This window comes from Malaya genurostris, chromosome 3, assembly GCF_030247185.1.
Source record: "Malaya genurostris strain Urasoe2022 chromosome 3, Malgen_1.1, whole genome shotgun sequence".
NCBI classification, from domain to species: domain Eukaryota; kingdom Metazoa; phylum Arthropoda; class Insecta; order Diptera; family Culicidae; genus Malaya; species Malaya genurostris.
The window spans coordinates 265467010-265491882 of NC_080572.1; the positions used below are offsets into that span (position 1 = coordinate 265467010).

At 37.8% G+C, this 24873-nt stretch overlaps 1 protein-coding gene across 11 annotated transcripts in view; it reads right to left on the reverse strand.

Annotated features, from left to right (window-relative positions):
• The window catches only part of LOC131439306 (gamma-aminobutyric acid receptor subunit beta), a 206343-nt gene that overhangs the window by 49612 nt on the left and 131858 nt on the right, over window positions 1–24873 (reverse strand). For 8 of the 11 annotated variants that reach the window (XR_009231098.1, XM_058610178.1, XM_058610172.1 and 5 more), the window contains exon 7: window positions 2274–2411. Coding sequence is in view for 10 of the 11 variants with exons in the window: in XM_058610178.1 (XP_058466161.1) it covers window positions 2274–2411 (138 nt within the window). In the remaining variant the exon portion in view is untranslated. Of the gene's footprint in view, window positions 1–2273; window positions 2412–4540; window positions 4679–24873 lie in introns of all 11 variants that reach the window. The other 3 variants (XM_058610180.1, XM_058610173.1, XM_058610174.1) reach the window with 1 other exon arrangement.

Here is a 24873-nt window from a genome sequence, read left to right on the forward strand (position 1 = left end):
CCATCTTGGATTTCAAAATGACTCCAGACATCAATATTCAACATCTACTCATCATACCCGTTCCAAAAATACCCATATTGCATGGGTTTAGTTGAATTTTCATGAACCGAGAGCCGCCATGTTGGATTTCAAAATGACTCCAGACATCAATATTCAACACCTACTCATCATACCCGTTCCAAAAATACCCATATTGCATGGGTTTTGATAAAATTTTACGAACCGAAATTCACTATCATCAATTTCAAATAACTTCAGACAATGATTTTCGACACCACCCGTTCCAAAAATAATCATACTGCATGTTAAGATTTGGTTGAAATTGATTTTCAATACCACACTCACCTCACGGAATATCACCATGTGGTAGTGAAAATCGCGCATGGGTGATAATCGTGATAATGCTTTTGAATGATAATCATGTGTGAGTTTACGAAACATCGCTAAAGTGAGATTGAACGGGTGATGATTTCCCCCATACTCAGCGGTGATATTTGATGTTTTGAAAATTTCGCACACCGATATTAAGTGATAATCGTTTTCTAATATCATTCTCAGAATATCAAATGATTTTCTTCATGATGTTCGGCGATGATTTTGTAAGTGATAATCACCAACAATTATTATCGGCGATAATAACTGATTTTTGATATTTTGAGAATGATAATGCCAACACTGATTCAGAGATATTTTTTAGTCGCAAAGTTTCAATAAGAAAGATTCACTTGTAGCTGCATTTAGTCAACTCCGAATCAAAATTTACCGGACGGAACGAACAGTACAGTACCCAAAATGAAACGGATTTCCTGGGTTGAATAGACCGATAGCACGGAAGGCCAGTAAAGCGAAAAGAATTCACCAGAAGAAAACCGGATAAGATTGGTGAAATGTCCATTTGCTTTAGCGTTTTGACGGTTTGACATGCAAGAATTGTCATGTCGCGAAAATTCAGATACGCCAAATTTCACTGTGACGATGAGTTTTCCTGTTGGTTACGGGTTTTGTTCGCTCGTTGACTGCCGAACCGGAAGATCACATTACCACGAGTTAGTCTCCAGACTAGATTGGCCCGAGAAAAGTGAGAAATTAGAAAGGTTTCACACTTTCAATCGTTCTTCACTTCACGACTTAAGTTTCGATTGTTTCGTTAGCAGATAGAGATTTTGATTTTCCCTGTCATGGATCTCATTGGTCCGCCATTTTGCTGTTTTTTTTCTTCTACTGAGACATCCTAATGTAACAGCACGTATCCGGATGGGGACGCGATGTCAATTGCGCGAGGCGGCATTCATTCGTTCCACGATACGACGGTTCTGATTAAAATGGCAGGTTCGTTTGGGAGGGGTTGGTTTTGGGCCTGGCCGCAACGGCAAAGCCGGCGGATAGTGTGACACGGAAACCGGGAGGAATAAAAATAATAATTTGCATCCAATTTGCGGGTGAATGGGGTGGGCAATTCGGTTTGATAGTGATGACGACGGTTTCGGCTGGAGGAAACGGAAATTTGCATATATCGCTCGTACAGTCGTCGGGATTATGCAACCGTGTGGACGGACATTCGGCTGTGCCGCTCTGTCCTACAGGGTGACATCAGCTCACTCGTACGTACGGACGGGTAGTATCTGGGGGGATTGTTTGCATTTTTCGATTAGGTTCGATTATGGTAGCGAATTTAAAATGAAATCGGACATCGGAAAATGGCATCGATTCTGATGTCTGCTGGGAGGAAAAGAGAAACCCGATGAATGGCGACAGCTCGTCTCTTCATCACAAGGATATTAATCGTGATGATTATTGTTTCGGTGTCGAACGCGAAAACGGACCGGAAGTGCATCTGCAAGAGGACTAATGTTTCGAGTTGATCGATCCCCATCCCACCTTCGAATTTGTTCTAATCCCCCGATGGTGAATGATGATTGGTTCATGAGAATGCCGGGAATTGGAATCGGGAAGTTTTTTTTTGTTTTTGATGGAAAATTGGAAACTATTTCTCAGCGCTATGAGTGTATACTGACGAAAAATGGGAACGTGAAAAAAAGGATTTCGCTTGGATTCTCAATGTACGGGAAACAGGGGGTGGGGAAACAAAAGAAGTTTTCAGAAGTCATCGATAGATTAATTGTTTTCTGTTCAGGTTGGTTGATTTGACATTTTAGTATGAGAAAAGAAACAAACTCAAACTTAAACACGAAATGGAACGTTTGTTTGTTTTTTTTTGAGGAGGGAGTAAGAAATGAGCGGAAATAATAATATCGGTGACCGTCTACAGGTACCTGTTGTGAGACTGATTTCCATAGCACGCTGACGGTGTCCCAAAACCTTAAACTGAGGCAAAGATACTTCACTCGAGACTCCGACTGAATTGGGGCCTTCATTCCATTTATATCGGATATCTCGCATCGTGTATCCGACTAGAGGAGCGAGAGGAATAGAGTTTTACGACATTTTGTTTTGATATGTGCATTATAAAAACGGGTTAAAAGGCAAAAAATAGACATCAAACATAACGATATGGTTAAGAGCACTTAATTAAAGGTACAAGATCCGCTATTTTTCACTGGTACTATTTTCGCTTACTTTTTTTTTATCAGGAATCGTTTCCTCACGGTTTATCCTTTGGATCTGATCTCTAAACTATCAAATTACTTGCGATTTTGTAATTGTCTGTGATTACACCTACTTCAGTCAACTCTTAGCATCATCGCATTTGACTGTTTGTTTGTTGATTGATTGGTTTTTGGTATTAGTTTTGGAACGTGAAATTAAAAGGACTATTATCAACTACTGGCTGGTTCGGGGGCGGTGTGTAATGATGTGGTGGAGTCAATCGGGCTTCTGTGGTTTGAAAATGCCCCAATTGTCACTGTCTTCTAATCCGGGTCATCCGGTTCATTCACTAATTGTAATTCCATACTCAAACCAAACGAAAACTGACCGTCAAAAAGGGGTAAAACAAATCTTCTATCTTCTTGAAAACAAAATATACATATCAAACCAAACAAATACCAAGTTATGAGAAAGTAGTTGGTTAGTTAATTAGTTAGTTAGGTACAACCGAGCAAGGAAAGTTTGCTGCTCATTGGCGAGTTGCTTTCCGCCGGTTAAGGATTCTATCGCATTGTCGTAGAGTGCGCAGGATCCGGCTGCTAGCGCAGTTGATTGTCGTTGTTGTTGTTTTTTTTATTCGTTCGAGCAAGTTCAAAAACAAAACCGAAAACATTGCTGAAGCACTTGTGTTCAAAAGTGGAGATCACTAAAGTGTCACACTCGTGTGACTGTACTGTTTTCGATTCGATTAAAAACTATACAGAAATCATACGCAGAAAGATGCAGAAGTATAGAAACAGGAAAATTAAACTGAATGAGAAAGCCGTTACGATACAGTTCAGGATCAAAAAACAGTTTGCTAGTTAAGTAGTGGTAGGTAGTTGTGAAACAGAACATTGACTATTGTTTTGCTGTTCTTTTCATTTCGTCTGCTTACGAATAATAGTCCGATTAATTACAACCTTGAGTATACTTTTGGTATCATTTTGCACACAACAATATATGTATTAGCTTGGCTGTTTGCTGTTTCTGGTTCTAATAGAATTTTATTTTGTCACCATTTTGTAGCTGAGTTTTGTATTTTTTTTTGGTTTCATATTCTTAATCGCTTTTTTTTCTCGCGTATTTGATTTTCAAACACTGAACCAAAAAGTTCTTAACAAACTCAAACATAATAAAAACAACCTAAAAAAAAAAAAAAAAAGAAATCAACTTACGTGCACTCATTTTGAAAACGGCTGTATTGCGTTCGCAATATTTATTTTAAGTATGTAAATAACAACACAACTTAGGATTTTGCGTAGCGCTTGAGAGATACGCGTGTGGGTGTGGTGATTTTTTTTTCATTGGGGGAGGTAGGTATGTCTCCGTGACAGACATATCACGTAGAGAGACAGAGAAATGAAATAGAAAATTAAATCGACGCCAATTGGTTGGTACCAACTGTGTGTTTGTGTAGTTTTAGTTAAGGGTGTAGGAGGCTTGTTATTTAACGCACTGTTATGTTGTTGTGCAAAAAGGATCTGGTTAAAGATTAAAAACGAAAAATAATTGTAGCAGGGGTTAACGTAAAAAAAGGTATGTTCGTCGTTCTGGTTTAGCTGGGTGATGTGACGAAACGGTGATTTTATAGAACTAATTGGGTGTGGTGGTTAGTGGTTTCATTAACTTAGAAGAGAAAAGTCATGTTCGAGAAGAAACACAGACTGACAGCGAAGAAGACAGGAAAACAAAAACGGAATCAGAATGCTCGTGTGAAACGGAAAATGATGAGAATCAATCATCGTACTGAATTTTTTTTTTGTTTGGGTCGTAGCTGATTGATCGAAATATATTATCCACAATCAAAGAGAGATGACAGATGAAAAACAGAAGGAACAATGATAGTTTTGAATGAGGAAGAAAACAGAGAAAGAGACAGAATGACATAGAAAAAGAGTGAAAGTAATTGTGTTTTTTTTTGTTTTTTTTAAGTTTGCTTATGATGGGGTACCTGTGGTAAGGTTAATTTCGGTCGCCCTCTGCCTGTGACCCAGTACTCTAAATTGTGGTAGTTCTACTTCGCTGCTCATTCCGACACTACTTAGGCCGTCTTTCCAGAAGTACCGGATATCTCGCATAGTGTAACCGACTCCAGGGGTTGCAAAAATCAGTGAATTTTCAATATTGGTAGCAGTAGTTGAGTTATTTGTTTTAATTTTGGTTATTGGATCCAATTCGATATTTGTCAGGTGGTGGATTCGTTCCGAAGATTTGGGTTTCATTTTGTTTTTTTTTGTTATTAGATATCGTGTATGTTTCGCAATGGTTGTTTCATTGGCCGTTTGTTTCAGTTTTTTTTCGCAAAAGTACCACGATATTTGGTTTCGGTTAAAATTACAGTTTTCGACAATTGGCAATGTGTGGTTTGATTCAATGATATTCGTGGGGGAAAATGAGAGAAAACATAAAAATATTAAAAATGGTTTTACTGGCGTAGTATTATATGCAAAATATAGTCACACTATCTCGTACCAATCGTAAAATGCACTATTCGGAGGAGAATAAGCTTAGCATACATTCATTTTGAGTATTCGGTTTGTTATGCAGGGTAATTTCCTCTAAAATACATATACTTGGATGCTTGGTGTGATAAGTGATTATCAAAGCTTGTTTTCAGTGTTTGCCTTTGTAGAAAATTATTCCATTTTTTTTCATAAATATAACTCCGGGAAATGCCTAATTCAAGATAGGAAAACACACATGAATAAAGTAAACCAAAAGTGACTTGTTTGAATAAGGAAAATAATTATGAGAAAAGTAATAACAAGTATGATAGATTTTTCAGTCAACCATATATTTCGCCTCAGCACAAAGCCAAAGTTAGGAAAAAAAACGGAAAAAGAAATGAGGTAAAAACAATACAACAAGAGAAATTTCGAATTAAATCTCTCGTATGCAGTGGTCAACATTGCTAATGTTTTTCACGGTTTTAGTTAAAGACGCTACATTCTTTTTCTGTTAAAATAAATGTAGAAACAATAACTAAATCAATGATGCAAAAGGGGAAAAAAACTAGAGATATTCGACAAAGTTGAGGGTAAAGAGAAAATAAATACGTTCCAATCAGATGAACTGTTCGTGTCAGTAAGTATCCAACGAAATGGAAAACAAGTCCGAGAACATAAATAGAAATCAAGAGGAAGAAGAAGAAGAAGAAGAAAAAGTAGAAAAGCGTAAATTCCAGAAAACCATGCACAATTTGATATGACATCAGCATTTCACTCTAATTTTAATCCTTATATTTTAATTGTTATTGAAATAATGAAGAGTCTTACGAAATGGAACTTGTTTTTTTTCAATTTGTTTCATTGACGCACAGTTATATGCCATTTCATCATACGTGATATATTTAATTAAAGCGCTCCTGTTTGATATTCATATGAGAGAAGAAAAAAGAACAAAACAGTACTTCACGAATTATACAAACCAAAACGAATGACAATTTAGATACCAGCTAGAACCTAAAAAGAATGTTCGGGCAATGACTAACAAAAAAACCGAAAGAAAATGAAACAGAAAAAGGAAGAGAACGAACGCTGATCGAAAGAAAAGCAACATTAAAAATTCCAAACGAGCGTAAAGTTAAAGGTTTTTTTTTGGTTTAGCACAAATCAAATCGACTCAGCGGAAGTATTTACAGGAAACAACTAGTTTCGGATCAATGAATCAATCAATCAATCAATAATGGAAAAGAGAGCTAGGATCAGATGGCAGAGAAAACACAGCTAAAAATCACCCGGAGAATGGAAACGGAACAATCAGAACTAACAAACTAGTGTGATGTGGGTTGGCATGGATGTGAAATCACAGACGAGATTTCCGATCGACTAGCGCCTTCGGGGAGGTGTGACATGCAAATGTGCTGTGATGACTGATCGATTGGCTGCTCGGCAAACTGCGGCTGTCGGTGGTATTCTGAGTCGCTCACAGGAAACTTCTTGAGCCGGTTGTCCCCGGAGTTCCGGAGGGTGATGCAAGCAACTGCTCCCCAATGCGTGCGAGTAGGTAGGAGTTTTTTTTAGGAGAGATAAAAACGCATGCAGATGAAGCTTTTACTATGGATAGTCAATGTGAGTGAGTGAGTGTCGAGTCGATTTTCGAATCTGATGATGGGAGAGGTGGAATGCTCTACTTTGCTTGATTTCTTTTTCTTTCATTACGTCTTTCAATTTGTTGTTGATGATGGTGGTGATGCAGCTGGTGGCCGGTTTCAGAATTCGTTTAGTGTTTTTTTTTCAGAATGATTTGTTCAAGCATTCATTTCTTCCGACATGATTGATGATTCGTTGGGTTGTGACGATGGATGATGTTTGGCTGTTACGTAACAGATTTTACCGAAAGTGGTACAAAAGTACAGTAGAGAGGAGATAAAGTCATAGAATGCAAAAGCCGTGCTTAATAATTTACACATCAGAGACTAAACGTAATACTATTCAAGTAAAAGGACAAGCTTTTGCAGTTGCTTTTGTATACCGGAAAAGTACTAACATAATTTCTTCTGTTGTATATGATTAATATTGATTTAAAATAGATGAAGTTGTTGAACGAAACTGTTGTCCGTATGTTGGTAGTGTGGTGATTATTGTTGAGATAAAAGTTTTATCAGAACTGCGAATTGTCAAAGGTCAGTGAGACAGAAAACCGACAGAAAAAATATTTTTTTCTAATTTGTTGTCGCTTTTTCCAATAACTGCAATATTCAAATTTGTTTGGTCTTAAAAAACCTGATTTCTAGATCAATTCAAAGAATAACGAATACATAGCAGAAATTTTCGTGAATATACTTTATCTATGCGTAATTTAAACTCGACGTGTAGCATACAGAATAAAATACTGAAACTTTTGCTTCGTTTAAATTTCTATCTGTTCGGCTTTTCGCACCGCGTGTTATGAATTGCACGAACTGTAAAAAATTTGGACATACTGCTACTTATTGTAGTAATAAATCTAAATGCATAAAATGTCAAGGGCCTCATAAGGATAATCTTTGCGATAAAGATATTGAAAAATGTGTTTATTGTGGGGAGAATCGTCATGATGATCTTTCAGTATGCGCTGCATTTAAGTTGCGTAAAGACAAAATGAAGCTTTCTTTAAAAGCACGGTCTAAGCGCACATATGCAGAAATGCTTAAAACGATCATTTATGTCCCACCTTTGGAAATCGAAAACGGTTTTTCAAAAAACGGTGGCGGAGCCAGAGGAATCTGACTCTGACGGAAATAGTGAAGATACCTCGTTTGTCACTCCTCAAGGGTCTGTTAAGAGGAGATTGACAAACCACAAAATACCAAAAAAGACACCTAAAATTACACCTTCAAAAAAAGATCCCCGTGTTAAATCTAAAAAAGCCAAATTTAAAACCAAAAACTGTGCCTCCTGCTTTGTCAAATTCACAAACCAATCCAGGAACTAGCACAAGAAAAGACAATAATCCGGTGGGCTCCGTTTCACAGCCACCATCAGGATTACTGAAGTTTTCGGAAATTGTAGAATGGATTTTCGCGGCATTCAATATTTCTGAACCTCTAAAGACCATCATAACGGCATTCCTTCCAATAGCTAGAGCTTTTTTGAAACAGTTATCAGCTCAATGGCCAGTTCTCTCAGGTTTTGTATCATTTGATGGATAATTTGTCTTCCGCCGCAAATGATCCAATCACTGTCCTGCAATGGAATTGTCGCAGCATCATTCCAAAACTTGATTCATTTAAAGTTTTTTTGCATAGTCAAAAATGTGCTGTATTCGCTTTGTGCGAAACATGGCTTACATCAAACATAGCCTTAAATTTTAATGACTTTAACATTATACGTCTCGATAGAGACTCTCCGTATGGTGGAGTGCTTTTACTAATTAAGAAATGTTATTCCTTTTATAGATTAAACATTCCTTCGACTTCTAGTATAGAAGTTGTTGCTGGTCAAATAAACATTAAAGAAAAGGGCATTTGCATTGCTTCGGTATACATTCCTCCGAAAGCCCAAGTTGGACAACGACAGCTTAATGAAATGGTCGAAGCCATCCCTGCTCCACAATTGATTCTGGGAGATTTCAATTCGCACGGAATGATGTGGGGTTCCGTTTACAATTTTAGCATGACGGTACTAAATATGGGTAGCATGACACGGATCCCAGGACCTCCTGCTCGTCCAAGTGCATTAGATTTATCTCTTTGCTCGACTTCAATTCGACTAGATTACACCTGGAAAGTATTTCCTGATTTACACGGTAGCGATCATTTACCAATCATCATCTCAATTAGCAGTAACAAAGGCATTGCTAATTCAGTTAATATTCCATATGATATGACGAAAAATGTTGACTGGATTAAATACCAAAGTAATATTTCAAGTGTCTTAACTTCAATGGAAGAGCTCCCCCCACTGTAAGAGTATGACTTCCTCGTTTGTCCGATTCTGGAGGCCGCAAAACAAGCCCAAACCAAACGATTTTTGGTCCATCCTCTAACAGAAGGCCTCCAAACCCTTGGTGGGACAAAGAGTGCTCAGATGCTAAGCACGCGAAACAAAATGCTTTCAAGACGTTTTTAAAACGAGGAGGAGGAACTCCTCAGAATTTTGAAAAATTCTTGACTTTAGAAACCAAGTATAAGAGCATACTTCGGGCCAAGAAATGTAGCTAATGGAGACATTTTGTCGAAGGTTTGTCAAGAGAAACATCAATGAGCACTCTTTGGAATACGGCCAGACGAATGAGGAATCGTAAAGTAGGAAATGATAGTGAGGAATACTCGAATCGATGGATGTTTGATTTTGCTAGGAAAGTTTGTCCAGATTCTGTTCCTACGCATAGCATTTTTAGGAAGTCTTCTCCAAATGATGACTCCATTCATAGCCCCTTTTGTAATGATGAAATTTTCCATAGCACTCATGTCTTGTAACAATAACGCTCCTGGGTTGGACAGAATTAAATTCAACTTGGTGAAGAATCTGCCCGACCTTGCAAAAAGGCGTTTGTTGGAATTGTTCAACAAGTTTCTTGAGCAAAATATTGTCCCACCTGACTGGAGGCAAGTGAAAGTTATCGCCATTCAAAAGCCGGGGAAACCAGTTTCCAATCACAACTCATATAGACCCATTGCAATGTTGTCCTGCATCAGAAAATTGTTCGAGAAAGTTATTCTTCGACTTCTCGACACTTGGGATACGTTGTCAGATACTCAGTTTGGTTTCCGTAGAAATAAAGGGACGAATGATTGCCTTGCATTACTTTCGTCTTACATCCAAATTGCCTTCGCTCAAAAACAACAAATGGCATCTGTATTTTTAGACATTAAAGGAGCATTTGATTCAGTTTCTATTGATGTTCTTTCAGACAAGCTCCATCAACATGGACTTCCAGTGATTATAAATAATTATTTTCACAACCTTTTGTCAGAGAAACGCATGCATTTTTCACATGCCGATTTGACAACAATCAGAATTAGCTGCATGGGTCTCCCGTAAGGCTCATGCCTCAGTCCGCTCCTGTATAATTTCTATGTCAACGACATTGACAGCTGTCTAGTAATCCCATGTACACTAAGACAATGGGGTTTCAGCTACTGGATCCAAAGGTATTCATATGCAAAAACCATTGCAAGATACCTTAGATAAATTGTCCGTTTGGGCTGTTCATCTGGGTATCGAATTCTCTGCGGAGAAAACAAAGCTGGTCGTCTTTTCAAGAAAGCATGATCCCGCGCAGCTTCAGCTTCATATGATGGGAAGACTGATCCAATAGGTTTTGACTTTCAAATACCTCGGGGTGTGGTTTGATTCCAAATGCACGTGGGGAGGACACATTTTTATCTGATAACAAAATGCCAACAAAGAATAATTTTTTTCCGAACAATAACAGGATCTTGGTGGGGTGCTCATCCGGAAGATCTAATAAAATTGTATCAGACAACGATACTTTCAGTGATGGAATATGGATGTGTTTGCTTTCATTCCGCTGCAAACTCTCATATTATCAAACTGGAGCGAATTCAGTATCGTTCTTTGCGAATTGCTTTAGGCTGCATGCATTCGACACATACAATGAGTCTTGAAGTTCTGGCGGGAGTTCTTCTATTGAAAGATCGTTTTTGGGAGCTTTCATTGCGACTGCTAATAAGATGTAAGGTACTGAATCCCCTGGTTACTAATAACTTCGAAAGGCTAGTTGTGCTTCAATCTCAAACAAGATTCATGACAGTATATTTTAACCATATGTCTCAGGAAATCGACCCTTCAAGATATATTCCTATCCGTGACACCCTTCTAAATGTCCCTGACTCATCATGACACGTCCATGCAGCGCGAAGTGCGTGGAATCCCGGAACACTTACGCTTGATGGAGATCCCAAAAATATTTTCAAGTAAGTTCAGGCATATCGACTCTGAGAAAATGTTTTTTACGGACGGATCACGAATTGAAGAGGCTACTGGGTTTGGTATATTCAATAATAACGTTTTGGCTTCATTTAGGCTCCAAGAACCTGCATCTGTTTATATAGCAGAGTTAGCAGCAGTTCATTATAGTTTGAGTGTAATCGTCACATTATTTTCTCTTCACAGATAGTCTGAGTGCAATTGAAGCCATTCGTTCAAACGCTGCTGGCAAAAATGAACCGTTTTTCTTGGGCAAAATAAAACAGTGCCTGAACGACATATTGAACAATAATTATCAAATCAAAATAGTTTGGGTCCCGGCTCATTGCTCCATTCCAGGCAATGAAAGAGCCGATATTTTAGTCAAACGTGGTGCTATTGAGGGTGAAACCGATTGCTTTCAACGAATTCTATAGCTCGTCTCGCCAAAGAACACTTGCCATCTGGCAAGCTTCTTATGATAAAGATGATCTGGGTCGGTTGATGCACTCAATTATTCCTAAAATATCGACAAAGGCATGGTTCAGGGGATTGGATGTGAGTAGGGGCTTCATTCGTGTGATGTCCAGACTCATGTCCAATCACTACACGTTAGATGCACATCTCTTTCGAATTGGACTTTCCGAAACTAATCATTGTGCATGTGGCGTTTGGACATGCGTGGAGTATCGTGATGTCAGATCTCAACTAATAAATTCCTTGCGTACTCAGATAGACTATTCAATGTCCCAGTTCTCGACATTCTTGCTTGTCGTGACCTTACATACATGAAATTTTTTTTATCATTTCATTAAATCCATTAGAGTTCCAATTTAAATTTTATTTTCTGTTAGTGTGATGAACTGATACAAACAAACCTGAAATAGTTATAAGATCATGTACAAAATAAATGTATTTCATTTAATGTAATTTATACTAGCAACTCGTTTGATAAAAACAGTGTTTAGATTAACTAATGAATACCAACATACTAATATGATATTCGAAATGTATTAGGTTTAAAGTACTATGTATTGTGGATGCCACGGCGAAGAAAAACTTATGTATACTGCCTAAGAAATGAACGTATTTATGAGAGAAAAAACAAAGGCTTTACGGACAGGTCATTTTGTCATAGGACAATCGATATGAGTTTATTTTAGATTTTATCATTCATTTGTTGATTGGGTCGACAAAATTCACTGGGAACACGATCGGATTGGAAAATTGACACCGACAGAATCTTGGTTCTGAAAAAAGCGGATAGAGGCAGTACTAAATTGTTTTTTCTTACATGAAAGTTTGCTTTTCGTTTGGAGCAATAAGAGTGTAATTGGTTCAAAAATATTCACATTCAGTCACTCAAGAAAGGAATGATTTATGTACGTTTCGAACGTGCTTCTCTGAAATTGTGTTCATCATAGTTCATGTTGGCGAAATAGTAACGCATATGCAAGAAATGCAAAAAAAAAAACGATTTAGATTCGAGTTTTGTCTCATTTTCGTAAGTCAAATAACATTATGTCTAGACCTTATGTGTACATCCTAAGATCATCGCGTATGTTAATAGCGATGAAAAGTTTGTAAGATAATGAATATGAAAGTGAAAGTCAGTGGTGAAGTTGCTCACTTGGCAAAAGTTTCATTTGCTCGAGTTCAAACCAACTGAAATGTGAGACAACCGTATTCCACTCTGTTAACGTAGCAATTTACGTTTTGCGGCATTGGTTCAATTGGTATGAAACATATTCTATTTCAAACAAGTTCCTTTAAAATCTGTTCTTGCTTTCCATCGTGCCGATTTAGCTGTTTGTTTTTCCACATCATAAAACCGATGCCCTCCCGGTGCCGTACGAACGCGCTGGAAGATTACTTCTAGCCACGATATAACCCTTGTACTAATCGTAAATCCTTACGCTACTTCGCTTATCTGCGAAAGATTTTTCTTCCCGTTCGTTAGCACGGTTCTGCTTCGGCATAAGGGCGTGGTTGTTACACCGCTATAGCGAAAGGAATATACCTGAAGCAACCGAACACTGCGGCAAACAGTAATTGCACTCTACCTTCCTTTTGGGCGAACGACCAACCACCCAACAAACCGACCGACCTACCGACCGACCGACCGCTGAGGGTCGGATCTAGCTGGTGCAGAACAGTAGCTAAGATTTATCCCTGAATAACGCCATCGCATAGCACATTGGAGAAACTCAAACGAGGGATCTCCATTCGATATCTTTGCCGGAGCTGAATGCAGCATCTCTGCCTTATGCTACTGACAACATAAATCATAAAGTCATTTTCCAGTCGAAAGGGTGCGCAATGAGTAAAAAAAATCTCCGCCAGGTACACAGTTTCGAATCTATCTGTCTGCTTACTTGGCTCATGTAAGTCAGGAACAGAGAGGTTAACTCAGTGGAAACTTGCCGAGAGTCTACACTGTGTTTCGGTGGAAACGTTGGTGTCCTGAACTGACGGGCTGATGCTGGCGGGTAAATGGAACAAGAAACGAATCAATGATGCAATAGCGGAAAAGCTTGAGATGCGGAGAAATTTATTTCAATTTGGGTAAAGGTGAAATGGGTGTAAATATCGATACCGGTGCAGCTTTTTTCCGGTGCTTTATTGTGACGTATTTCAGTAGGCGCCGGAGTGTCTGTATCCCAAGAATGTGTGTGTTTTTTTTTTGAAAATCGTTTGTCGAAACGATTAGCATTCAAATTCGGTCGGTGTGTTTTCATAGCAAGATCAAAACTCGTCGGTGAAAATGAACCAGTTTTTACCATGGTAAATATTTACCCTTTTTTGGTTGTTCCCCGTGGCTGCCACAGTCAGATTATCCTTTCGGCAGCTATCAGCTCGTGGCGCGGTTTGTTCAGCACCACTTCCGGGAAGATACCGCCAACCGTCAGCATTGTGAAACGATCTATCATATTGCCTGGATCCGTTGTTTTTACAACCATTTAAATTGATTTCCGCAGAAAAGGGGTTTCGTTCTTCTGAAGCATGGTTGATAAATTGTCCGCCAGGAGATTGAAAAAGAGATTCAATTTGTTACGTTGAAAGTGCCGAAATCCCAAAGCCAGTCCTCGTGCACATGCACGAGCACAGCTCTAATGGAATGTAAACATTTATTAGGATCACTAGAACTGCTGTTGTACATATTCATGCGGTCGGTGGTCCAACGATTGTGTAGAGGATCGTAGGCGGTCTGGTACTGGTTTGGCCGGTAAGTAAGTAGACATGAAGCGCGACACTAACTAGGGGCTGTTTTGCACATGTCCTAATTAGGAGGCAAATGCAATGAAAATATTATTAGATGTCCTACATCGTACACGGGCTCCTGAAGTGCTCGGTAACCGTTGCGTTGCAGATGCGATATTGGATCCTAATGATTTGTATAAATGTTTACCGACCGGTAGCTACTTTCAACATGTCGCTGTTGTTTGGATTTTTCGGCTTTTAGCGTTTAGTGAATAGAGTTTTATGTATTTTCCATCAGCTTTGGAAGTCAGCAAATCGGTTCATGGTTCCAGTATTGTGCTGATGACAGTGACCAGGTGCGTCACCGCAGAAATTTGCTTCTATCTCTAATTGTCAGTGGTAACGATCCGGTTGGAGCGTCACGACCAGGTGAACTATCATATATAGCATATGCGTCCTAAGCAAACATTAACCTATCTATTTTTATGTGATTTTTGTATCACCTATTGTACAATGGAAAGCGAAACGCATTGGTTATGAAGAGTGGAAATGCCAACGTTAACGAATGGCGTCTAACTAATTTCAACACCAATTAAAACTAATTTCATAAGATCTAGCCGTTGGAGGTTTTTCCTTTCAATGTGATTTGTGATGTGTGAGCGCGTATGTTTTAAACAAATCGTAATTGAATCATCAATTGAAATGCTGAGTTCTTCAATTGAATAATTTGAAGATTTTTCGCTCATGAATTAAATGTTAACATCTGTTTTCATAAGTTTGATAAAATCTCAACACATGAGTGTTTTGATTAAAATTTATGGAGAGATCGTAAGATGAAATGTTAAATTCGAAGAAGTGTGATCAGGTACTGTTTTCAAATCTGGAAAATTCTTAGTTTTTATGGTTGGATTTAAAGATCAATTGATACATTAAGATCGAAATTGATTTTATTTGTCTATTTGCTTATGTTTCATCACCAAAATGAATCTGTATGTGAACTGATAATTTAAAATTTCATCATAGATTTTCAACACGCAGAAAAAATTATTATAAATTTTTTAAATTACAGTTTGAATTCAAAAATATTTTATTTTGAATCAGCGCTTATTTTTATTCTCCTTTGATTCAAATACATTTGATATTTATATCAAAGCAAATTAATATTAGAAATAAATAAAAGAAACATTAAATTCAAATATAGGTATTGTGCTTTGAATTCAAATATATTTCATTTCCACCTGAATTTTATTTCACTTGGAATCAAATACAATTTTTATTTGATTCAAAGCAAATTAGTTTTATTGCTAAAACCAGGCTTTCGTGCGACTGTGTGTAGATTTAATGATGGATTTTTTTAAATTCAATAAATTGTTATTTAAAAAGAATTTTTCGACTAGTTATTGTAAATAAAATTTTTAATTTATAATTGAATGCATTTTGTGCGCTCAACTGAGTACGGTTGCGGTATTGACTCCTCTTCTTCCTTTCGTTCAATAATTTATAAAAGCTCAACTGTGAAACCGTTCTCTGGAATGAATGCAAATGTAATTTCGCTTCACATAACACATGGATCAATAAGTCCCGAGACTAAAGCAGAGATAGCGCTCGTAGTAAACCAGTAACCACGTCTTTCTAGAGTACTAACCTTTGCTTGAAACGGGTCAAAATTTTAAGTCGATCCGACCAGAAACAGCTGAGTTACCGAGGTTGGAGTAAACTCGTTTTTAGTTTGTTTAAAAAATGGGAAAAACCGAGTTTCGTGTTTTGATAAAACATTGTTTTTAATGGGTAAAAACACCGTGCAAGCGAAACAATGGATTGAAAAATGTTATCCGGACTGTTGTTCATCAAAAGCAACGATTTGTCGGTGGTTCGCCGAGTTTAAACGTGGTCGTACAGACACAAATGACGCGGAACGCTCGGGTAGATCTGTGGAAGCCGTTACACCGGAAAATGTGAGTGAAGTGACAAAAATTATAATGAAAGATCGTAAAGTGAAGCTCCGTGAGATTGCTGAGATGACACAGATATAATATGGAAGTGTATTTACTATCCTTCATGAAAAATTGAACATGAAAAAGGTTTTTTCCAAGTGGGTGCCGCGATTGATTTCGATGGAACAAAAACAGCAACGAGTCGATGATTCAGAAAGCAGTTTAAATTGAACGAATTGGGCTTTGATCTGCTTCCCCATCCCCCATACTCGCCAGATTTAGCCCCCAGTGACTACTGGCTCTTTGCTGATCTTAAAAATATGCTCCAGGGAAAAAGATTTGGCTCAAATGAGGAGGTCATTGCTGAAACTGAAGCTTATTTTGAAGCGAAAGATAATTCTTTTTTTTAAACATGGTATTGAAAAATTGGAAAAACGTTGGAACCATTGTATCACCCTAAAAGGTGATTATGTTGATGAATAAAAAAAAATTGCAAAAAAAAATGTTGTTTCCATTGTTAGTCTCGGGACTTATTGATCCATGTGTTACATAATTCATAATCTACCTTTCATATGAAAGCACTCACTATAGTATCGCACAATTCAAACGATTTCAATAGTGCTGATAGTTTAAATTCGTCAACTGCTTCGAAAGTTATTACTTCCGTACATTTTCCGTTTGAATGATGTAAAAAAAATGAAATCTTAGCAAAAGTTGTGTTAAATATCACAAAATCAACTAACATAGTACCAATGTTTGATTCAATGAAAATGGTTTAGAATCAAAAATATCTGGCATTTGATTCAATGACGAAAAATTTCAATCAACACCCATAAATTTGAAGCTAAGATTCAGTACATTTGCTTCAGTTTAATGCAAGAGTTAACATATTTTTCATTTGAATCTATCCAACAACATATTTGATTCAAATAGATTTAATGTACTGTAAAAGGCATTTGAATCATATAAATTTCTGATTTGTTTCAATAAAATTTTGAAATTTGAATCCATATCTCAATATATTTGAATTGTCATTAAATTCGATTCAAAAACAGTTTTATTTGACGGAAATGTTATTTCAAACATATTTTTATTTGATTCAAACAGTTGTTTGAAGTTGATTTAAAGACTCAATATATTAGAATCTAATGTGTTCTATTTCTCTGCGTGAAGTATATAGCATAGTTTTAAATTATACGTTTGATGACAAGTCGTCATACTGTCGAATTGAATTAAATTGAAAAAATCGTCCAAAAATTTTATAAATACATGTGATATGTCTATAGAATCACCATCACGCTCTATCTATAAATTTTTACTAGTATTAGGACAGGATCTGACAACTGGCTTCTTTTACCAGAAAAATATGTCTCTTATTATTCCGGTTACTCACAACCCTCGTGACCACTGTTGCCAGTTGAGATAGTAATTCCCTTTATGACATGCGGTTAAGTATCATATAAAAATATTTAGAAAAAATGTTACATGAGCCAAAAATATTACTTTGAATGCATTTTAAACAGATTTTCGTTTTGAAGAAATCTTTTAATTGAAAAAATTAGATTGTTCGCAACGCTGTTTTATTTCGTATGGACTGATCTATTTTAGATCTACGATCAAAACATGTCAATCGCAACGCTGAGATTTAGTTCTATATTTCGAGCGCAAATCTGAAACAGATTTAGAACTGGTCGACGAATTTGTTTCAAATTTATATAAATTTGAAACTTGAATAGAACATTGTTTTAAATCTTTTGCGTGAATGTGTGTGACGAAATCTGACAGAAGAGTGTAAAAGCGTCGAATGATATTTCAGATATTGTCAATAAAGGCTGTTAATGTTTTTTGCTCTGAATAATACAGCTTTTGGCTTACTATCGTCAAAAAATTCTTCTAGAAGTTCGTAAAAATTTCTTTTCTGTTTTGAAACATCACAGTGAATAGACACAGCACCAATACAATTTACAGAAAAATATAGAACAGATTTCAAATCTTTGCATTGAGATTATTTTGGACAGTTTTAACATTATTCTCACCAGCGAAGAATACCAACACTTACGAACTTTACTAATCAGTGAAATTCTCAGTTTATATTATTGGTTTTTTTCTTTGTTTATTTGTACAAGCATTATCTGAATCGAATACTTTTGGGTAAACATAACATCAAATTTATCCGAGATTTCCGATTATTCAGTTCTTAACAATGAATTTGATGATAAAATATAAATAATATTATTGTTACCCATATTTCGCCAACTTGTAATGAACAACCTGATTGGATTTCTCAGAATAGTTTTCTATAAAGAATTGTGTGACAACTTTGGAACACATGTCAAGAATAACATCAAAAATTCATGTTTCGCTGTAAAGTTGATAAAAAATGATCGAAAACTATGATTTCTCAAATGAATTTACCCGTTTTTATAAGAAATCGTTAAAAGGGTGAGGAAATTAATATATTTCCTACAGATTTGACAGCTCTTTCAGAAATTATCATCTCTGAGCAAGCGGAGCCTCTACATTTCATTTTAGCGTTATTGTGCCAAGTGTTTGTGAGACATAATTCAGCTGTTTTTCAAAGAAGGACGAATCTTACAAAAGTAAACAAATCGAGTTTCCCTCTCCTACCAATAAATGCTTCAAAATCCTACAATTTTGCTTAAAAATTCGTATTCTACAAAAATCTCAATCTTAGTAATATAAAGAACTATAAAAGGCGAAGCTGTCATTCCATTTGTTCACGCAAATTTCACCCTCCGTGTTCCATGCCAACAAACAGGGCGATACTTAAATTGCTAGTAAGGGAAGCATAAAAGTAAACAAATCGAAGAAGGGCGAAACTCTTTTTATGTTGATTCATTCAGTGGATATAGAAATAAAGTGGTAACATTTGCATGCCTTTAGAAGATAAACTAACAATTGATCGACTAATCATAAATTGATCTGAGAATATACGATAATTTCTAAACACGATTTGAAACCAAAGTCGAAACGTTCATCGATGATTTTCTCCATTTGCTGTCAATGTTAGATTCGCCGTTCTTTAAAAAACAGCTGAATTGATCTTCTAATGACAATTCAACATGTAGATAGCGCTGTAATTCAAACGATGATGTTCTCGAATAAAGCTGTCAAAGTACATGGGAATGGTTTTTCACCAGTGAATTTTAATTGATATGTGGATGAAATTCGAATAATATTCTGTTAGAATGTGGGAAAAATTGAATAATATTATTCCACTTGAAAATAAATCTACTTTTTTGCATTCGGAATGGTCTACAAATTGATAATATTGCTTCTATAATGCATTGTACCTGGCCTGGTCGTTTATTCCACCCAGTAGTTGTTTGAACCTTTAATTTCGATTACGAAAATTGATTACATAAACTCTTCCAGCATCAATACTCAAATATAGTTCAGTGTTGAAAAAAATTTCATGCAAAATGCAAAATCATTGGCATATTGTCGCAAAACTGAAATGTAGAGGCACTGCTTGTTTAGAGATGATTCTTTCAGCAAGAGCTGTCAAATCGGTAGGAAAACTTCTAATTACTCCACCTTTTTAACGATTTCTTATGAAAACGGGCAAATTCATTTGGAAATCATAGTAGAAATTGAAGAAAAAGTTTTTACTCTGAGGTGGTAATGTTGATCTTAGTTCATTGTGCGAAATCTGCCGTTTATTCAGAATAGAGCATTAAACTTGGTTTGATACCATTTTTTTCAAATGCCTGGAAATAACAAATAAAGTATCCAAAATAAATAGTACTCGATCGCTATACATTCTAGTACTCGAGAAATCAACATTACACTGGTTTCTGTTTAAAAAAATGTTGATCCGAAAAAACCTAACCTTACCCAATTTCACACATTTCTGAAGATTTTCCTTGCTTAATCGTAGTTTATGTTGTATATGCTTTTTATGGAGTCGTTTAATTTCGCATGATTTCTGGCAACACTTTCTTGCAGTATAAAATAAAAGTTTCAGAAGTACGGTTACACTTTTTTTGAAACATTTTTAACAGTTTTTTATAACGCTCGATGTCTCTTTTAATAAATAAAAGTCGTAAATGTAAACGCGATTGTCTACTTTAAACCCGAAAGACACAACATTTGGTGTCAGAAGTGGGATAAAAGGCATAAATTCTCGGTCGAAAGTAACGCGTCCGTTTCGATCTCGCGAAATCAAGATGGCTAACGAAGAGCTAATGGCATCTCTTACACAAATGCTAGCCAACGCTCTAAAATCCTCTATTGAGGCTGTGGCAGTGGGGCAAGTGGATCAAGCCAGAGCCGCAGCGGCGCAGGTGAAACCACCATCATTTTCCGTTTCCGAATATCGGTCGTCGGACAACACTTCCGTGTCGGATTATTTTGAACGCTTTGGATGGGCGTTGCAGCTTAGTAATATTCCTTTTCCTCAATACGCACACTATGCTCGAGTGCACATGGGAACGGAACTAAATAATGCTATTAAGTTTCTGGTCAGTCCCCGCAATCCAGAAAACCTCACTTACGAAGAACTTCGTACATTATTAGTGAATCATTTTGACCAGGCAAAAGACAAGTACGTAGAGAGTATAAAATTTCGCGGGATTGTGCAACAAAATGGCGAGCCTGTCTCAAGTTTTGCTCTTAGACTTCGACAAGGTGCAGCACAATGTGAGTATGACGATTTTCTTGACAGAATGCTAATTGAGCAACTTCTGCATGGCCTTGGATCGCGTGAAATGTGTGATGAAATTATTGCTAAGAAACCCACCACATTCAAAGCAGCTTTCGAGATCGCACACACCTTGGAAGCCACTCGAAATACAACCAAAGAAGTACGTACTGCTCAGCCACATGCTGCTGAACCTGTCAGTAAATTAGGTTACGAAAGACCGAGAATGAGAAAGGCAATTTCGTCATCGCCGTCACAAAAGATGCGGAACATACAGTCATCTGGAGAATGTGCTTGCAGTGGATGTGGTGGAAATCACCCGAGAAATCAATGCAAATTCCGCGACATAAAGTGCTACAAGTGTGAAAAAAAGGGCCACATCGCTAAAGTGTGTCGATCCAGTAGACAGCAATCACAGGAACGTACCACATCCCAGGTGGAATCCGAAGAAATATCAACCTCTGGAACGGACATAGTTCAATCGTTGAGTAAAATTCATTCCGTCAACACTTCCGGAAAACGAGTCATAGCCGTCACCATCGACGGGAAAAGGTTGGACATGGAAGTAGATACTGGTGCTCCGTGTAGCATTATTAGTGAACGAAAACTCCGTATCATCAAACCAACGTTTAGGTTGTTGGAATCGGACCGTCAATTTACCAGTTATACGGGTCATCGTATCTCTTGTTTAGGACGTCTTCCTGTGAACGCTAGTATAGGTTCTACTACACGTCGGCTTGAATTGTATGTTGTTAACGAAGATTACGACACGCTGTTTGGTAGAGATTGGATTTCTCAGTTTGTTCCCGAAGTGAATTTAAATGAGCTTTTCACGAAAAATGATCACGTAAAGTGCCTGGACTCTATTTCTGCTACCATTTCGACGCATCAACAGAAAGCTATGTTACAGTTGTTGTCTCACTACGATGATGTGTTCAGTGATATTCCCGGTACTCTCAAAGGTCCTCCGGCATCAGTACACCTCAAGTCCGGAACAACACCAGTATTCGCAAAAGCTCGAGATGTACCGTTGGCGCTGAAAAGCCGATACGCCCAAGAGATCGAAAAAAAGTTGAGGGCAGGTGTTTACGAACGAGTCGACTATTCGGAATGGGCATCTCCCACTCACATCGTTGTGAAAAAGAATGGAAATTTACGTATCACCGGAAATTACAAACCTACTGTAAATCCCCGGATGATTATTGACGAACACCCGATCCCCAAGATCGAAACCATTTTTAATCGCATGCAAGGAGCCCGTTTGTTCTGTCATCTCGATGTGACAGACGCTTACACTCACCTCCAAATCGATGCAGAGTTTCGACATGTCCTTACTCTCAACACACCAACACATGGATTAGTTCGTCCAACTAGAGCGGTATATGGTGCAGCAAACATACCAGCAATCTGGCAACGCCGTATGGAATCCGTGTTAAAAGGTTTGCCTAATGTTATTAATTTCTATGACGATATCATAGTCTTTGCAGATAGTTTTGAAAATTTACTTATTGCACTGACAGCAGTTTTCGATAGACTGAAAAATTACGGTTTACGATTGAACCGTTCGAAATGTGTTTTCGCCACCCCGGCTCTCGAATGCCTGGGCCATAAGATCGATGCAAATGGATTGCACAAATCAGACCAACACATTGAAGCAATACGAGACGCTCCTCGCCCATCGAATCCAGACGAAATGCACCTGTTTTTAGGGAAAGCCACATACTATAACGCTTTTATTCCTAATCTTTCCACACGATCTCGATGTCTGCGAGAAATGTTAGGAGAAGAAAGTTTCGAATGGACACCAGCAAGAGCAGCAGCATACGAGGACATAAAATCTGCTCTTATCTCGCCACAGGTGCTAATGCCGTATGATCCGGATCTTCCTTTGATATTGGCCACCGACGCAAGTAAATATGGTTTGGGGGCAGTCCTGTCGCACCGTCTAACAAACGGCCAAGAGCGTCCAATAGCGTATGCAAGCTGCGCTATGTCTATAACTCAGCAACGATACCCGCAAATCGACAAAGAGGCTCTTGCCATCGTGTGGGCGGTAAAAAAATTTTTCAACTATCTCTATGCTCGTCGATTTACCCTGGTAACAGACCATAAACCGTTGACACAAATTTTGCACCCAGCAAAATCGTTACCCATGCTCTGTATTAGCAGAATGGCCAATTATGCTGATTACTTGGCACACTTTAATTTTGATATTGTTTATAAATCTACGAAAGAAAATATCAATGCAGATTACTGCTCTCGAATAATTCCAATACCATTGACAAGTGATACAAATAAACTATCTGTTCGTGAGAGAAGAGAGAGTAAAGTTGACGAATTCGATATGTTTGCTTTACATCAAATCGCACAACTACCAATTCGCGCCGAACACATCGCCCGAGAAACACGTAAAGATTCTAGGCTTGGTAGGATTGTACAGTTGTTAGAAGCTGGTACCGATTTGACGCGTTTTGACTACAGAGCACCAGAAAGCAAATATAGTCTTTCTTCAAACTGTTTATTATTTGAACATCGTGTAGTAATTCCCCCTGCTCTTCGACAGTCTGTGCTGGATGATCTTCATGTATCGCATATTGGAATAGTGAAAATGAAAGGACTTGCTCGTTCGTTTGTGTACTGGCCGGGAATTGATGCTGATATCGAGAAGGTAGCTAAATCGTGCTCCGAGTGCGCTCGTCATTCCCATGCTCTGCCGAAGTTTAGCGAACATCACTGGCTGTATCCCAATGGACCTTGGGAAAGGATACATCTAGATTATGCTGGTCCGGTAGCAGGTTCGATGCTGCTCATCGTAGTGGATGCATATAGTAAATGGCTAGAGGTAAAAATTACTAATACAACGACAACTGTGGCCACTATTCGTATTATGGATGAACTGTTTTCGAGTTATGGAGTACCTGTTACTGTTGTATCAGACAACGGTCCGCAATTTGCAGCAGCGGAATTTAAAGATTTTTTGCGCAAAAGTGGCGTTAAATTTCACAAGCAATCAGCTCCTTATCACCCAGCAACAAACGGGCAGGCCGAACGTTACGTGCAAACAACTAAAGACGCACTTAAGGCTATGGGAACCACTCCATCAACATTACATTCGAACTTGAATAACTTTCTGCAACGATATCGTCTAGCTCCTCATACTACCACTGGAGAGTCACCATCTATGCTGTTCATGGGACGTAATATCAGAACACGATTGGACTTACTTAAACCGGAGGATGTTAAACAAAGAGTTACGTTAAAGCAAGAGACCAATTTTGAGCCATCTGTACGCGAATTTACCTCGGGACAAAAAGTGTTTTTTCTCTCAGGTATTTCCCATTTGGAAAAGTGGTTAGCTGGTGTGATTGCGACTCGCCTAGGAGATCTTCATTATGAAATTGACTACGATGGGAAACGCATCAAACGACACATAGATCAAATTCGCTCCAGAATTGATCCTCAAGGGCCTAAGACAACTGATACATTGAACACTGAAGATTTAGGTCAACAGAGTACTTCAAGGCGTGTCCATTTCTACAACAATGACGGGAGCTCTTTGAATGTGCCATCAACTCCAAGCAACTCCGGAAACGGAAATTCAAATCAAGCTTCTGCAGAGTACTACACTCCATCTGCAAGTCTGGACAACACACCGGTTTCTCAAGAGCCTTTACCGGTCACCGTGCGCCGTTCAACAAGAGACCGTCGTCCTCCTCGCAAGTATTCGCCGTAGATGATTCTTTCGAATGGAGGGAAGAAATGTTGTATATGCTTTTTATGGAGTCGTTTAATTTCGCATGATTTCTGGCAACACTTTCTTGCAGTATAAAATAAAAGTTTCAGAAGTACGTTTACACTTTTTTTGAAACATTTTTAACAGTTTTTTATAACGCTCGATGTCTCTTTTAATAAATAAAAGTCGTAAATGTAAACGCGATTGTCTACTTTAAACCCGAAAGACACAACAGTTTACACTAAAAAAAGTAGTAGTAATCACTTTGAAATCGATTTTCTCCTACTCCGAGTGTACTTTTATTGCTGATATCTATTTGTACTATTGAATAAACAATAAAAATGTTGCAAATCACTACTGCCGATATGAAAATTTCCGAAAGAATCCTCCTTTTCTTGG